A 16,258-nucleotide genomic window follows, 5' to 3' on the forward strand; every position below is an offset into this window, starting at 1 on the left:
TTCACGCGTCCTCTGTGTCTGATCGTGAGGGGGACTGAGGTCGGGTGCGGTTTCAGACTTTCCATCTGCTTTCCTTTCCCCGGTCGAGTTCTCTCGGGACCTTTGTCAAAAATCAGGGGACACAGTCTGTGCAGCTCTGTTTCTGGAGTCTCTTCTGTCTCTTGGCTCTCTGGGTCTCTCCTAGCGGGGTTGGTTCTGGTGCGGCCCGGCCCCCGTGACTAGAACTGGTCTCTCTGACAGCGTATGCTGTGACGTCTCCAGGTCCTGCCTGGCACGTGTAATTGAGGCCGCTTGCCCCCCAGGACTGTCTGCCCATGTCCATCCTGGCTCCCGGGTGCTGGCCTTGGAGCTTAGTGTGCCTCTCTCCTCAGGACACTGGCATCGGGATGACACAAGAAGAACTGGTGTCCAATCTAGGAACCATCGCCAGGTCGGGGTCAAAGGTAAGCCCCCCCCCCCCCACTACTCCTTCCTCGGGTGCTACAGCTGCTGCCCCCTCAGGGCTTTAGGATCTGTCCTCAAGGCTGCCCCAACCAGAGAGGGCAGGACCCAGCAGCCTCCAGGCACCAGCAACAGCAGGAATGTTCTAGGGTGCCAGCTCTGTGTTGGCGCTGTGGGAGCGCTTTACCCCTCACAGGACCTCACGTGGTTTCTCTTCCTTATAGATGAAGAGGTGGAAATGAGTACTTTGTCCATAGCTAGAAATTGGCCGACCCCAGGCTCAAAGTCAGAGTCTGGAATGTACCATTCTGCCTCTGCGTTTTCTCCCTCACTCAGCGATTGCTTGAGGTGGAGGGGGCCTAGCAGATGTAGATGTCCTTCCTCTCCATCCTTAGTACTGTTGACGAGAATAGGCCACGTCTGTGGATGGGCGGCTTTGTGGGGGAGGAAGCGCCCTGGGGGTCGTGGCTGCCATGTGACCTCGAGGGGCGGGCGGTCACAGGACCTCTGCCAGCAGCGAGTTGGAGGCTGGTGGCTCTAGGCTGCCTGTGTGCCTCTCCTTGGTTTTGTGAGCCTAAGTGATGCCTAAAATGGTACCACGAAGTGACAAAAGTGCTTGAAATAGTCTAATTCTTGGTCCGAAGTGACTTGCAGAAATTCTACTTTTAAGAAACTACATGCCATAGCTGTTATTCCCTCCATTACATTTTTGGTTCTGTTTTTGTCAAGGAAAAGTCTGCCGTCATAGTAGCCACCAGCTACACGTGCCAGTTTGAATTTAAGTTAAATGTAATTTAAAACTTGGTTCCTCGGGCACACTAGCCCCCGTTTCAGTGCTCGATAGCCTGATGCTGTCCGCAGCCACCATATTGGGCCACGTCCAATGCTTCTGTCATCACAGACGGCGTCATAGCAATGAGTGTGTGCGTTCTTACTTCATTTTTATCTTAGAAATTTTGATAAACACGAGTTAGAAAAATTAAGTACCTTCTGATACCATATCAAACTGGAATGTGGTGTATACTGTTTTCCATGAAGCTTAGAATCTAGGAGACACGCAGAGGACGCATTTAGGAGAACTCGGGTGGGGGGGGGGGCGGGTCACTCTATCTGTGCGAGACCCGCTCAGACCGCTGCCCCGCACGCCCAGGGAGTGTGGCCCACAGGCCCGCTGCCAGCAGGCAGGCTTAGGGACCTGAGTGAAATACAGACCCAGTCCCCCTGCTGTGCAGCTGGGGCTCTCTGGGCCAGTCACTTCACCCGGGCTGGACCGTGCGGTGGAAAAGCACTTAGCGTGATTGTCTTGAGGATGAAGGGTACTCCCCACCGGCGCTAGAGGAACGGACACGGGGAGTTACAGACGTCCGTTCCGCCTGGGGAGGGGCCGCCCTCCCGCTGACCAGCCTTCGCCACCACAGGCCTTTCTGGATGCGCTGCAGAGCCAGGCGGAGGCCAGCAGCAAGATCATCGGCCAGTTTGGAGTGGGTTTCTACTCCGCTTTCATGGTGGCTGACAAAGTGGAGGTCTATTCCCGCTCAGCGGACCCAGGCAGCCCTGGTTACCAGTGGCTCTCAGATGGGTAAGTGAGAGCGGTCCTCACGTCACACCCAGGGAGCGCCCCAGGGCCGCCACGGCCGAGTGTACCTGATGTGAGCCTCGAGGGTCAGCGGAGGTATGAGCGCTTCATGTGGAAAGTTACAGCCTCCTGAAGGAGTACCAGCGGGCCTTCCTGAAGTCCGAACCTCACTCTTGGGGGAGCCGGTTACTCTTTCCCCTCCAGGTGGTCCATGCTGTCTGTCCCTTAGCTTTGTGCTCTGGAGCGTGGCCTGTGCCAGGCGGGGCTCCTTTGTGAATGGATGGCTGTAGGACCGGCCGGGCACCAGGCATCCCCTGCTCCGGCGCAGCCTCACTGGCCTCTGTTCTGTGGGAGTTCCTGGGCTGGCTCAGGGCCTGCCCGTGCCTCCCCTGCTGGCTCAGCCCCGAGGAGCTGCCGTTTAAAGACGCTTGCTTGATCTGCAGCCTGCACGGGGGCCGTGTCTCACACGCTCCATGGGTGGATGTTCCGGGAGAATCTTGAGAGTCCAAGGAGAATGGTACTTTGGCCAGACTGAAGCATGTACTTCAGTAAGCCCAAACCTTCATTTCCGAATCCTTCCCGGACAGAGTCTCCCGTCTGCCGTGGAGGTCCAGCGGTGCATGCGAGAGGGGCTCTGCTGGACCCCAGCCTGTCTCTCTCAGTCAGAACCACAATTTCTTGTTTAATAATGAAAAGGCAGTGCTCAGAGGAAATAGGCCAGTGTTTGACAAGGCACTTTGTGGGGGTGCGTCCCCCCCCACCTTGTACTTTGGAAATGGTTTCTCTGCCTGGTCTCCATCAGAGGTTCAGAAACATGGGGCGGGGGAGGGGTGTTTAGCTTGAGTTACAGGTGGTCGCTGTCATCTGCTCTTTCTGCCCGGTGTCTTATGGCATCGGGGCCACTTCAGGTGACCCTAGAGGCCACGAGGTGGTGGTCGTGATGGGGGAGCCCCACCCTGTGGCCATGCACCCTGTTGGAGATGACAGTGGATGGGGGCTTAGCTGGGCTCAGAAATGGTGGCGCTCAGGCTTGTCTCTCTGTGTGTTGGTTTGGGCCCTGCTTGCGACAGTCCCAGGAAGAGTGACTGGACGGGCAGCGTAGGAGCCGTCAGCTCCACTGTGTGCAACTGGCTTTCCCTTTCCCACATCTTAGCTCTGGGGTGTTTGAAATCGCTGAAGCCTCGGGAGTAAGAACCGGGACCAAAATCATCATCCACCTCAAGTCAGACAGCAGAGAGTTTGCCAGCGAGGCCCGGGTTCGAGGTGAGCCTGGGCCGTGGGGGATGTGTGCGCGGTGGCGCCCGGTCAGCACGGTGGGGCGGGCGTTTCTCGGGTTGGTCGCCTGGGCCTGCTGGTGCCGTCAGGTTTTGTTCTGTCTTCTGCCCTCGGTGGTTGCACATGGTGCTTTCCCCGTCCCCACTGTGTTATGAAATGCTTCCCAAAGCCCGGTGGTCTCATCCGGGTCTGACTGAATGCTTATCCGAGGTGCCGAGTGCTTTCAGGATTAACATTAACCCACATGACTATGTTTATGCCACCAAGAAGGTGTGGGGGTTCGTGGTGGCCTGGGCCTCAAGACACCTGTTCTCGTATGAGTTCTGGTGTCCTGCACAGGCAGGACAGTGTACCTGCCATGCCGTGGCCTGGCTTCATACCTGTGACACTGCTGGTATGGAGTCGTCCTGGCACGCTGTGTCACCCCCGCAGCCACTTCCAGAGCTTTTGTATCCAGAAGCTTCTTGTATTCATTGTTGGTGCGTTTTTTGTCTTTTCAAGATGTGGTGACAAAGTACAGTAACTTCGTCAGCTTCCCCTTGTACCTCAACGGAAGGCACATTAATACCTTGCAGGTGAGACCCTCGGCTTCCTGAGGGGCTCGGGGGGCTGTGGGGAGCGGTTGGTACATTCCAGTGCTGGACAAACAGAGTTGGGGCTGGGTGGCGCTGTCCGAGTGCCAGTGCGGGGGGGTCCCTCGTGGAAGGCCAGGTGCACAGGTGCAGGCAGGTCCCAACACCTCTGCGTCCTGTCCACGTGCACCGTGTGCAGTTCAGCAGTCCTTAGTGTGTTCACAGAGCCAGAGTCTGCTCTAGAACATTCTCACCCCAAAAAGGAGCTTGCCCGCATTAGTAGTCACTCCCCATCCCCCCCGCCCCCATAGCCCCGACACTTCATGTCCATGGAATCAGACACTGTGGGCTGTCTGGCTTTTCACCATAATGGTTCCAGGGTTCATCCGAGTTGGAGCCCGCATCAGTCCTCTGTTCTTTTTTTATAGTGGAGTCACATTCCGCGGCTCGACCATGTTTCTTTGTCCATTCGCTCGTTAATGCATTTGTGATGTCCTCCAGGCACCTGCAGACCCTCTGGGCTGGTCTTTCCTAATGCCCTGTACTGGGGAGGGGCCCCTTGTTCTAGAGTCTCTTGTGTGTCTTCGTGGGCACCCCTCCTCCCCACACTGGAGTGGGTGGGGCTGAAGACGGGGGGGTTTGCATCTGAGCCCACCGCCCTGGTGTGTCCCATGGGCTGGTCCTTGGGTCATCCTGGGGGCGCACTTGCCTGCGCCCAGGGCCACAGGCTCCAGTGGCCCAGCTCTGCATGGTTGTTGGGAGGACACATCTTAGACACCACGTCCTCATGTATCTCCCTTTCCAGGCTGTTTGGATGATGGACCCCAAGGATGTGGGTGAGTGGCAGCACGAGGAGTTCTACCGCTACGTCGCTCAGGCCCACGACAAGCCCCGCTACACCCTGCACTACAGGACGGACGCACCTCTCAACATCCGTAGCATCTTCTATGTGCCGGACACGGTGAGGCCCGGCAGGCGCGGGGCAGGGCTGCCAGTGCCTGTCTGCTGCTGCTGGGGCGGGCGCCTCCCCCATGGCGATAGCGTTCTCCAGCGCCTGTAGCATGTGCCTTGAATGGTGACAGGTCAGCACAAACATCACAAAAATTAACTTGGTAGCATCAGAGCAAAAGCAAAAATCATGCCTCCAGGTAGGTGAGCACAGGGAGTTAAAGCGAGGGGGGTTTTCACGTGCCATCTTGGCCTAGAGCAGAGACGTTTGGCCGCGCAGGCCTGGGCTGTTGTAGACCCACGCGGAGTCCCTCAGAGCAGCATGCGAGTGGCCTGTGTCCGCGGTGCGCGCCTCACCTGTGCGGCTAAATGGGGCTCCGTGGTGCTCCCATGAGCTGGTGGGCACTCCATACTTGACCCCCTGCTCACAGCAGCATGGTGAAGGCTCTGATGAATCCTGCAACAGGGAAACCTGCTCGGGGGTTGGAAGAGGTTCCTGGCCTTTTCTGACTGCTGCCCTCGTAATGCCCCATGGCTCCCCATTTTGGAAAGCACCTGAGACCCTCACTCCTGAGTGAGTTCCGCACACCAGCACCAGCCTGTCCCGGGACTTGTGAGGAATGCAGAATCTCAGTGTCCCCAGGACCTCCTGCGTCCGTTTCCATTTCAGCAGGATCCCAGTGTGATGTGTGTGGGGGCTGCAGGTTTAGAGCAGGGGTCGGGGGACGGCTGTGACTTGCTTGGACTTCACGGGCTGTGCACATCCTGGAGCCCTGCCCCCCCCTAGCGTGGACGCCCCTAAGCTGCAGATGAGCCCGGCTGTGTTCTAGGAAACTGCATAGACCCTGCGGTTTGGATTTCACGTATTTTTTACATATTGTGGAACATTCTTTGTTGCTCTCTTTCACAGCCATTTAAAAGCGTACCAGTTGTTGGGGGGGGGGCTGGGTGGCTCATTCGCTTAAGCGTCTAAATCTTGTTTTGCGGCACAGGTCGTGATCTCGGCCCTGGGATCGAGCCCCAAGATCGAGCCCCGAGTCGGGCTTTGTGCTGAGCAGAGAATCTGTTTCAGATTCTGTCTCCCTCTCCCTTTGTCCCTCTTTCCTCAAATAAATAAATATATTTTAAAAAAAAAAAAGAAATAAGGGGCACCTGGGTGGCTCAGTTGGCGAAGTGTCTGCCTTCAGCTCAGGTCATGATCCTGGGGTCCTGGGATGGAGCCCCACATCAGGGTCCCTGCTCAGCAGGGAGTCTGCTTCTCTCTCTCCCACTGCCATTTCCCCTGCTCATGCTCTGTCAAATAAAATCTTAAAAAAAAAAAAAAAAATGAAAGTGGACAAGCCGTTCTGGGGCTACCCCAGCCAGGTGATGAGCTGGATTTGGCCCGTGGCCATTAGTTGCTGACCCCGGGCCCCTAGCGGGTTTGGCTCTATTCGCGGGCACTTGCGGGTTGTGGTTTATGTCCTCCAGCGGGAACGGGCTGGGGGATCCGCGGCTGCCCAGGGAGGGCCCACACCGTGCTCTCCGTTGAGAGCGCGTAGGGCTCCTCCCTGGGCTTTGGGCTTCTGAACGGAGGGTGGCCTGGCCTCTATCTTCCCCTGGGTCCTCACACTCCCCCCGCAACTCCCCGGCACAGGCCTCCGTGGGGTGGTTCTCAGTGTCGTCCTCAGAGCTCCTCGACACTGCTCTCTCCTCGCCCCCAGAAACCATCCATGTTCGATGTGAGTCGGGAGTTGGGCTCCAGCATCGCGCTCTACAGCCGCAAGGTCCTCATCCAGACCAAGGCCACCGACATCCTGCCTAAGTGGCTGCGCTTCGTTCGCGGTACGGCACTGACCCCGTTGCTGTGACGGGGCTGTGTGTGTGAGCTCTGGCATCAGCAGGACTTGGAGGGGCCGGACGTGTTGCCCTGCTGAGTCTCCCCTCTGTGTCCTTCTCCAGTTTGCTGTCACCCGTGCATGGTCTAACTTTGTGTCAGGCCCCCGGGGAGGCGGAGGGGTGTGCAGTGAGGGCCGGGCAGAGCCACGGGCACCGCGAGGGTCCTGACGGCCCGTGTCTCACTCAGGCGTGGTGGACAGTGAGGACATCCCCCTGAACCTCAGTCGGGAGCTCCTGCAGGAGAGCGCGCTCATCAGGTAAGCGGCCGAGGAAGGGCCCGGGCGGCCCCTAGGGGGCCCCGGCGAGTGTGAAGGAGTCGAGAGCCAGGTGTGGTGCTGCAGCAGGACCAAGCCTGGGGGCCGTGTGTGGGGACATGCGCCCTCCTTTGGCCATCTTAGGGGCCACTCCAGGCATGCCGCCTCTGCCTCAGATGACGATCCCAGGAGGAATCTGACCTTGGTCCAGAAGGTCAGTAATGGCGTGAAGATGATCCTCTTTTGGAGAGGTCGCTCTGGAATCCCTGTGGGCTGAAGTGGCTGCATTTCTTAGCTCCCCACCCTGACGGTAGCAATAGCTACTGTTTCCTGAGAGCTGACGCTCCCCTGGCACCGTCGGGAGCCTTTCCTGGGCAGCCTGGGTGGGGCCACCAGCTCATAGTTGCAGAAACAGTTACAGACCGCTGACACCAGGCAGTGGGTGCACCTGGACTTGAATCCAGGTGCTCAGGGGCGGGAGCAGCATAGTGACTGCAGCCCGGCACGCAGGGCCTGACTTTGGAGTTGTCGTCCCATTACTGGCGATGTTCACCTGGCATGTGACGAAGGAGGTGTCTGCCTGGCGTCTCCGTGTCCTGTTACTCTTTTCCCCTTTGGAATTAATACACTATTATTAAGATTTTATTTACTTATTAGAACGTGCGTGCACACGCACTAGCAGGGGGAGGGGCAGGGGCAGAGGGAGCAGCAGACTCCCTGCTGAGCAGGGAGCCTGACGAGAGACTCGATTGCAGGACCCTGGGATCATGAGCTGAGCTGAAGGCAGACGTCCAGCCAGCTGAGCCACCCAGGTGCCCCACTTCATCAGACTTTGTGTCTTTATTATAGTATGTGTTCATTTTTAAATACCTAAAATTTCTTTGTAGGAACTGACTTGCCATGTTGTTCAGTGGCTTCTGATCTTACTGTCATCATGCATCTTGATGCCCACACTGCCTCCAGTGTAGCCAGCAGGCGGAGTCCGGCCAGCCTGGCTCCTGTGCCCTTTGACAAGCCCCACCTTGCTTTCAGCATCCTCGCTTTTGGCACAAGATGTTCCAGGCTCTCCTCCTTTTTCGCCTACATCTTGTCCTGACCCCAGAATCACTTACTCCGTGAAGGGGCCGTGGTTCCTTTGGAACATGGTATTGAGAAGCCGAGATCTGGGCCCTAGGGATGCCATTGCTGTTGGGGTGTCCTTTCTCCCAGGCCCCCTTAATAGTCAGCTAAGGAATATATGAAGTCTGTGTGTGGATGTGTGTACATACACCAGTGCTTGTTTCTGTGTGTGGCGAGTTCACGGATGACCAGCCGGCACCCCTGGAACATCCTGGTCTTGCCCCTTCCCGTGTGTGCTCCCTCTGACCCTGAGCCATCTGCCTTGTCATCCCTAACCCGTGGGGCAGTGACCAGTCCCCCGCCATGTAATCAGCTTGCTGTGACCACCCCTCTCCCCTCACGCCGGTGCCCCCCGTACCTCCTGGGCTCTGACCTTCCACACCAGGCTGCATGGTCACCCTCCTGGGGCTCGACGTCCTGTCCTAGCCACTGAGGCTGCCCCAGCCTCAGTGCTGTCCCATCCCGCCCTCTGGCTGAGGGACTGAGGGGTTGGGGACAGGAGCAAAGAGGGAGAGCTTAGGGGAACGTGAGACTGTTTACCCCTACCCTGTATTATTACAGAAACATGGTAATTTCGCTTTTGTAAAAGAAAGGCAAAATATCAGGAGTGAAATATACCCTTGATTCCACCGATGAAGCCACTCGTAGTGTTACACCACTACACGGTGCCACAGTAAACACCCCGATCGCCCAAAGTCCGAGTTTGTACAGCTGGTTGTGCCCGTGGGGATGCTGCCGCGTCAGTGTGGGTCCCGACGAGACACTGCGGCGCACAGGAGGCAGTAAGGACAGTCTTGGCGCACACGCACTGCGCCCTGCTGTCTGTCCGCGTCGGGATTTTTCTGCATTTCTTCTAGCACAGGCACTTTCTCACATCCTAAGAACCATTAGACGATGGGCTCTTTGGCCAGGCAGCTTTTTACGTTCCTTCAACCCAGTCTTCCCCGTTCAGCAGGGGGGCTGTTCCGTGCGCCCCCGTGCAAAGCCGGGTCCATAAAGCTTGCTGACTCTGGTCTCCGGTGTGATCTGCAGTGGGAACCGAGGCCATGGCCTCCACAGGGGGGTTGGTTCGCATTTCCGCCTCTCGGGGGCGCGTCTCCCCAACTAGGGTTTGTCAGGGATCCCCTTTCTTTTTGCTTCACGTTTTGTAGTTTCATCAAAATGGTGTCATTTTCACTTTGACTTTTAGTGGGAATGAATGTTTTTCTTGCCTTTCTGACCTTTTGTATTTCACAGATGTTGTGTGTGATAAATGCATTTCTGTTCTGTAGGAAGCTCCGGAACCTTCTACAGCAGAGGCTGATAAAATTCTTCATTGACCAGAGTAAAAAAGATGCTGAAAAATATGCCAAGTTTTTTGAAGATTATGGCTTGTTCGTGAGGGAGGGCATTGTGACCACCGCTGAGCAGGAAGTCAAGGTAGGGTCTGGGTTTCTGGGCCTTTCTCTGGGCTGCCATGGGCTGTGGAGGAATCCAGTGGAGTCCAGAAACCTGAGCTTCCCGGGACATGACTGTGGCACAGCTGGACGCCACGCAGGGGTCAATAGAGGCAGCATTTGGTCTCTGGGCCTCTGTCGGGGGACACAGCAGGCCTGACACTGCTTCCCAGAGCGTCCTTACTGTGTCCTGCAGCACTGAGCTCTTCCCGGCCTGATGCTGGAAGGAGGTGGGCATGCCTGGTCTCCTCCCAGAAGAGTTTGGGTTGCTCTGGAGATCACAAGAGGCAGGGAACAGGGCAAGGTGCCTGGTTCTTGGGGTGGGAAGGGCAGTGTGATTGGTGGAAATCCCTTACTGTGGTGTCCCTGGAGTCAGAGTGGAGTTTAATTACTTAAAAATGATATGAGCATCCCATAAACATTTTTGTCAGTTTTAAGTTGCCATATAATTCACATACCATAAAGTTCACCCTTTTATTTATTTGAAGATTTTATTTGAGAGAGAGCGAGCGAGCAAGCACAAGCAGGGGGAGTGCAGGCAGAGGGAGAAGTAGACTCCCCGCTGAGCGGGGAGCCTGATGTGGGACTCTATCCCAGGACCCTAGGATTGTGACAAAGCCAAAGACACTTCACCAACTGAGCCACCCAGGCGCCCCAAAATTCACCCTTTTAAAAAGTGAACAGTTCAGTGGTCCTTCATGCATTCGTACAGCCACAACCATCCAGTTCCAGAATGTTCTCATCCTCCCCCCCCCCCCCCCAAAAAAAAGACACCCATGCCCATTAAGCAGGCACTCCCAGGCCTGGGGTTTATCTTCTGCACCAGAACAGCAGGAGGTGAGGAAGGAGGTGATCCAGCATCTGCGGTTCCCTGGGGGTTTTCAGGCCGTGGGGCTTGGACTCAGGCCTGCCTTGCTGTTGGCTGGCCGCAGACTCCTCCAGCTCCTGGTCCAGGCCTGTCTGAATTTCCCTGTGCTGTCAGTTACGTGTTTCTGGTTAACAGCACCTGGGTGGCATCTGCATCCCCATCGTGCCATTTCATCAGATGTTGCCTCTGAACAGCTCCCTTCTTCCCCGTGACCCTCTCTCCCCACATGTCTTTGCTGGATAATCGAGGAGAAGTCCGTGGTGTGGATTAGGCAGAGTTTAGGTCTCAAGTCACATCCAGACTGGTGGCGTCAGGGACCCAGGCCCCTGCTTGTTGTCACTCTTTGGTCATTAGCAGGCAGCTCCCACGTTGAGAGGATAGGACACCAGCAGGCATGTTGACTTCAGTTGACGGAAGAGGACGGAGCCCCGTCCCCCACCAGTACATGTCCACTATGGTTTGTACCCCACTTCTGGCTAGTTCATGCTGTGGGGAAGCCTGGGAATGTGGCCTCCACACTGTGTCCACATGCCAAGACACAGGGTCAGTGACTAGAATGGACAGAGGATGCTGGGTCCAGGAAAATCTCTGCCACAGACAGTGTCTGGCTACTCCTAGGACAGGACCGGAATGCCCTTCCCCGCAGGGCCCTGGACCACATGGGGTGAAGGTTCTCTCCAGGGTCCCCCGAACTTTTGAAGTGGGACCTGACGGATACCACCAGAGTCCCCACAGCCCCCAGGGGCTGAGCGCTGTCCCTGGGCCCGGCATCCCAGGGTAAGACCGGCCAGAGCCCTTCCTCCCCATAGCCACAGGCTTCCGAGGTCTGTGCCAGGTGATTGGGAGGCTTTCAGAGCAGGATCTGGAACAAGTGGAGCTGGCCTTTGTCTGCAGGAGGACATCGCAAAGCTGCTGCGGTACGAGTCCTCAGCCCTGCCTGCTGGGCAGCTGACCAGCCTCCCGGACTACGCCAGCCGCATGCCGGCCGGCACCCGCACCATCTACTACCTGTGCGCCCCCAGCCGGCACCTGGCTGAGCATTCGCCCTACTACGAAGCCATGAAGCAGAAAAACATGGAGGTGGGTGAGCGATGGGCCGGGGCCAGGACAGGATAATCAGTGTTTGAGCCCCTGAAGTAGGGTCTCTGCTTAGTGGACAGTGGCTGAATGGGCCCGGGACATCGGAGAGCCAAGCAGCGTGAGGTGACATCCAGGGGCCCAGAGGCCCAGCCGAGCTGCCGTTAGTGTGTGTCTCGGGGAGGTGACGTGAGGTTCCTCTGTAGAGTCACTGTTGCTACTTCTGTGACAGCCCGGGCCCTGCTCAGGGTCGTCTGGTGGACCCCGTAAGGCTCAGGAAGTGCCAGGGTCTCTGGTGCGCCTTGCCGGACACGGCACCCAGCCCACACCTCATGCACCCCTCTCCCCTGTTGCGGGCAGACTTCTCGAGGCCCGACGCCGACATTCTCCGGCCCTTGCAGGTTCTCTTCTGCTATGAGCAGTTTGATGAGCTGACGTTGCTCCACCTTCGTGAGTTTGACAAGAAGAAGCTGATCTCTGTGGAGACGGACATCGTTGTTGATCAATACAAGGAGGAGAAGTCGGAGGATGGGTCCTCAGGTCAGCTTCCCTCCTGTCTGGGCCCAGGCCTCGCTTGTGGCCTGGGTGGCTGGGGAGGCGGGCCCAGGGGGCTGTTCATATGGGGTCGTCTTTGTTCATTTATATCTGAGGTCCTCACCCTGCACAAAAGAAGCTTTTGGGAACATTTTCTGTTTAGATCCTGGGACCTCTTCATTCCATCTGGCTTGGTTTCCTGATAGAAATCATCTTTTTAAAACCCGTACAAAGTTATAGGGTCCTCAGGCAACCAAAAATGCCCTTTTTTAAAGTAGGCTCCACACCCACCATGGGGCTTGATTTTGTGACGCTGAGAGCAAGAGTCGCATGCTCTACCGGCTCAGCCAGCCGGGTGCCCCCGAAAATGTCCTTTATGAGGTCTGATTTTACCTGCTTGCTTTTAGGGGAGGAGCCTTTTGGGACGCTTCTGCCTTTGTGCTGGTGGCCAGCGGGCAGGGGAGGGAGCCTTCCTGAAACCTGGTAGTGGGGCATTAGCGTTTCAGGCCGCGGTGGGATCCCATGGGGTGGGAGTGGCCGATAGCTCAGAGCTCACTCCCTTCTGCTCTCCTGTAGCTGGTGACCGCCTGTCGGAGAAGGAGACGGAGGACCTGATGGCTTGGATGAGAAATGCACTGGGGTCACGTGTCACCAATGTGAAGGTGAGGCCAGAGATGGGCCACCTCCCAGCCGCCATGGCCCTGTGTGACCCCACAGCCGCCGGCTGAGTTGCTGGCCTCGTGTGCCTTTTCCCGGTGGCGGTCGAAGCCCTGATCTGGGGTAGAGACCGGCATGTTGCTGCCGCTCCTACACGTGCACCCACAGGGACGGGGGGCATGAATGCTTGAGGGGAGGAGGTGCGCCGGAGGACAGAAAGGCCCGAGGGAGCCATGGGGGGAGGGGCGGTGAGAGCGTTGTCTGCGGGAAGGAGAACCCGGTAGCTCTGAGGGACACGGGAGGAGGGAGTCCCCTGTCAGGATTCTGTCCCAGGAACTTTGTGTGGCAGCGGCTTGGGCGGCCTGCATCCTCCGGTGTCACCTGGGGAAGCTTCCGACCTGGTCAAGACCTTATAGCCCGGGGGCCCCCTGCCTCCAGCTATTCCCTCACCGGGTCCTAGGCCTTGCTTGTAGGTGACTCTTCGACTGGACACCCACCCTGCCATGATCACCGTGTTGGAGATGGGGGCCGCCCGGCACTTCCTGCGCCTGCAACAGCTGGCCAAGAGCCAGGAGGAGCGTGCTCAGCTCCTGCAGCCCACGCTGGAGATCAATCCCAGGTAGGTTCCCGGCCCCTTGGGCCCAGGGCACCGGCGCGCATGATTCTCCCCTGCCCAGGAGTCCTTTATCGTTATGAATGTGCTGCTTGCGTCTGACACCTAAAAAGGGCAGAAGGCTTACATGCAGTTTGGTTGACTACAAAGACAACACCTGTGTGATCCAGCTATGTTCAGTTTACACCCACCCACACCACCCCATGGCAGGTTCTATAACACCCTGGTGCTGGCTGCCAGGTGTCCCCATGCCCTGGTGGGGGCGTGTCCCTCCTCAGCGGCCCCACAGCCCTCTCTGTAGAGACCTAGAGTTCCTCACGGAGCTCTAGTCTGACAGTCCGTCGTGCATCCTGGAGAAACTTCCGGGTGGCCTGTCAGTGGAATCCCTGGGTGTGTGCTTCTGAAGTCGTGCTTCCTTCACTCGGCAATAGACGGTGCTTGGGGAGGGTGGCCAGGTGGGGGTCGTGTCCAGGGCGGAGTAACAGGCAGGAATCTGCCTCAGCGCTGTGATTAAAGTCTTTCTTGGTGGACTTGTGGGTCGTTCTCATTTGGGGGCTGCTGGGAACAGGTTGCTCTGAACACTCTTGTCCGCTCCGGCCCCGGCAGGTGTTTCCCCGAGGCTCACCTGCCCAGGTGTCCTCCATGGGGCAAGGAGGTGCCCGCTGCCCGCACACAGCTGGCAGCGGAGGCCCCAAGCCCAGCGCTCACTGTCCTTCAGCTGGGCTTTCTCAAGCCACTCCTCAGACTGTCCTCTTTCCTGTTGCGTTTTGTAGTTTGTTTATATACGCTTTCTCAGTTGCCAGTCTTTTTCCAGTTTTTTTCATCTGCCTAAAGATGTGTTCTGATGAGTTATTTTAATGAAATCATAATTTTTAAACACTCATTACTTTGCTTGAAGTCTAGCTGACATACGGTGTCAAGTTAGTTTCAGGCGTACAGCATAGCAATTTGACGTTTATGGACATTACAGCGTGCTCACCACGAGAAGGCCGCGTACCCCGTCACCGGTTCCCTGTGCTGTGCTTCTCGTCCTGTGACTGACTTGACAATTGAAGTTTGAGCCGCTCAACCCCTTCACCCATCCCCCCACGCTAGAAGTCTGTATTCGGTGCTTTTTTAGGTCTTAAGAAATCTTTATCATCAGAGTCTTAAATGTATTCTCCTAACATTTCTGTCTAAAAGCTTTAACATTTTTGGCTTTTTGGGCTGATTTTAGTCCATCTCAAATTGGTTTGGGATGTGGGAGAGCTGTCGTATCTCACTCCACATGAACGCCCGCGCGCCTGCACCGTGACCGCTCAGGTCTGTCCTCTCCCTGCTGACCGGTGTTGGCGGCCTGTCTAGCATCAGGTGGCTGCACCGCACGGCCTTCCCTGCAAGACTGTATTCAGTGGGTTCCCCTTTCCCTTCAAGGGTATCTCCCTTCCTGTAGGTCTGTGCTTGTACGAGGCAGCCTGACCCCCCCACACAGTTGGGCTTCTGACTGAGAGGATACTGGCTTCAAGTCCATTTTGAATGAACTGGCATCTTTATGTCTATTCTGTCTTTTGGTAATTGTAGAGTTGTTGCACATCTTTATTTGATGTACTTTATTTATTGGATATTTTGAAATTTCATTTTCTAACATATATGAAGACTTTTTGGGGGGGATCTTGTGTACAGTAATAATTATAAGTTTTATTTTAGAGAGGAGGAGTGAAAATCTCAAACCGACTTTGCGTTGAGCATGGGGCTTGATACCATGACCCTGAGGTCATGACCTTCGCCGAAACCCCGAGCTGGCTGCTTAGCCTACTAAGCCACGCAGGTGCCCCTACAGTAATTTTTAAATGATAATACATCAACAAGTTACCAAAAATGTGAGAAAAGGGCAAAAAGCAAACACCTCTAGGTTTGTGCTCTCCCACAGTCACTACAGCCCATTTGGTGTTATTTTCTCCTGGAGTCTGGTCTTACGTTGTTGTATGGTTGTTTTAAGAGAAGCGAGTGAAAGCGGGCATGGGGTGGGGGGCGCAAAGAGAGAGGGCTAGAGAATCTCAAGCAGATTCCCTGCTTAGCCCAGCAGAGGCTCGATTCCATAACCTTGAGATCATGACCGGAGCAGAAACCCAAGAGTTGGATGCTCAACCGACTGAGCCACCCAGGTGCCCCTGCGTGTTTTAATTACTATTTTTAATCATTAATACTTTTTTCTTGTTGGTTTATAATCTTAAATTTTGTTTAGACAGCTGGGGAGAGCAGAGAGGTTCCTTTTCCTCTTTGTGACCCAAATGTCTAGGCACGGAGTCAGTGGGTGAGCGAGTGGACTTGGCTCGTGGCCCGCCAGCCAGCATGGGGCAGCCCCACGCAGGAGCTGCCATCCGGACACGCGGGGGCTTCCAGCTGTGAGTGCCTGGCGGAGGCGTGGACTGGCCCGTGGGCTTTCCTTCAGGCTGGCACGCAAGTGCTTCTGTGAGGTAGCTGTGCTCATTTCTGTTGCCAGAGACTATTTTTAAATTTTAGTTGCTTTTAAAATTGGTGATATGTTCATCGGGGTCAGAATTCAGAAGAACCGGGAGGGCTCAGTTTCCCTTGCACCTTGGTCCCCCGTGCGGCCCACGGTAGGTGTGTCTTGCCAGAGCCAGCGCGCGCACGCAGACTGGCCGGTGACTTTCCTAGAGTGTTCCTACCGAACGCGGTGCTGAGGGCGGGGGCTGCTGTGTCTCACAGCCGTGTCCACGCCCATGTTTACAGACTCCCACCGTCATCTGGCAGTGGGCACACATTTCCCCGGTGCCTTCTGTTTTACCAGACTTCTCAATTTTGACATAGGTTGTGTATGAGTAGGGTCAGACAGCGACTTATGGTGTCTTCTGTGCAGAAAGAAATGTACTTCTCATGCAAGGTTCTCCTTTTGAAATGATGTTTTGATCTAAGGAATCCAGTAGAAGTCCAGTATTGTTCTGGGTGATTGGCCAGTTACCCTCCCTCTTGTTACGCTTATGTGGTCTCTGTTGCACGGAGATGTTGG

General features: G+C 56.1%; 1 protein-coding gene across 4 annotated transcripts in view; it reads left to right on the plus strand.

Moving 5' to 3' along the window:
• Positions 1-16,258, plus strand: part of TRAP1 (TNF receptor associated protein 1) — a 43,749-nt gene that overhangs the window by 26,284 nt on the left and 1,207 nt on the right. For 2 of the 4 annotated variants that reach the window (XM_087871053.1, XM_087871055.1), the window contains exons 5-16: positions 372-443; positions 1,860-2,020; positions 3,171-3,280; positions 3,794-3,867; positions 4,670-4,825; positions 6,516-6,636; positions 6,878-6,947; positions 9,335-9,482; positions 11,262-11,447; positions 11,846-11,984; positions 12,555-12,640; positions 13,096-13,254. In XM_087871053.1, coding sequence (XP_087727179.1) covers positions 372-443; positions 1,860-2,020; positions 3,171-3,280; positions 3,794-3,867; positions 4,670-4,825; positions 6,516-6,636; positions 6,878-6,947; positions 9,335-9,482; positions 11,262-11,447; positions 11,846-11,984; positions 12,555-12,640; positions 13,096-13,254 — 1,482 coding nt within the window. The remainder of the gene's footprint in view (positions 1-371; positions 444-1,859; positions 2,021-3,170; positions 3,281-3,793; positions 3,868-4,669; positions 4,826-6,515; positions 6,637-6,877; positions 6,948-9,334; positions 9,483-11,261; positions 11,448-11,845; positions 11,985-12,554; positions 12,641-13,095; positions 13,255-16,258) is intronic. The other 2 variants (XM_087871052.1, XM_045784028.2) reach the window with 1 other exon arrangement.

Source organism: Ursus americanus, chromosome 2 (genome assembly GCF_024610735.1).
Source record: "Ursus americanus isolate L20-20 chromosome 2, mUrsAme1.1.p, whole genome shotgun sequence".
NCBI lineage: Eukaryota > Metazoa > Chordata > Mammalia > Carnivora > Ursidae > Ursus > Ursus americanus.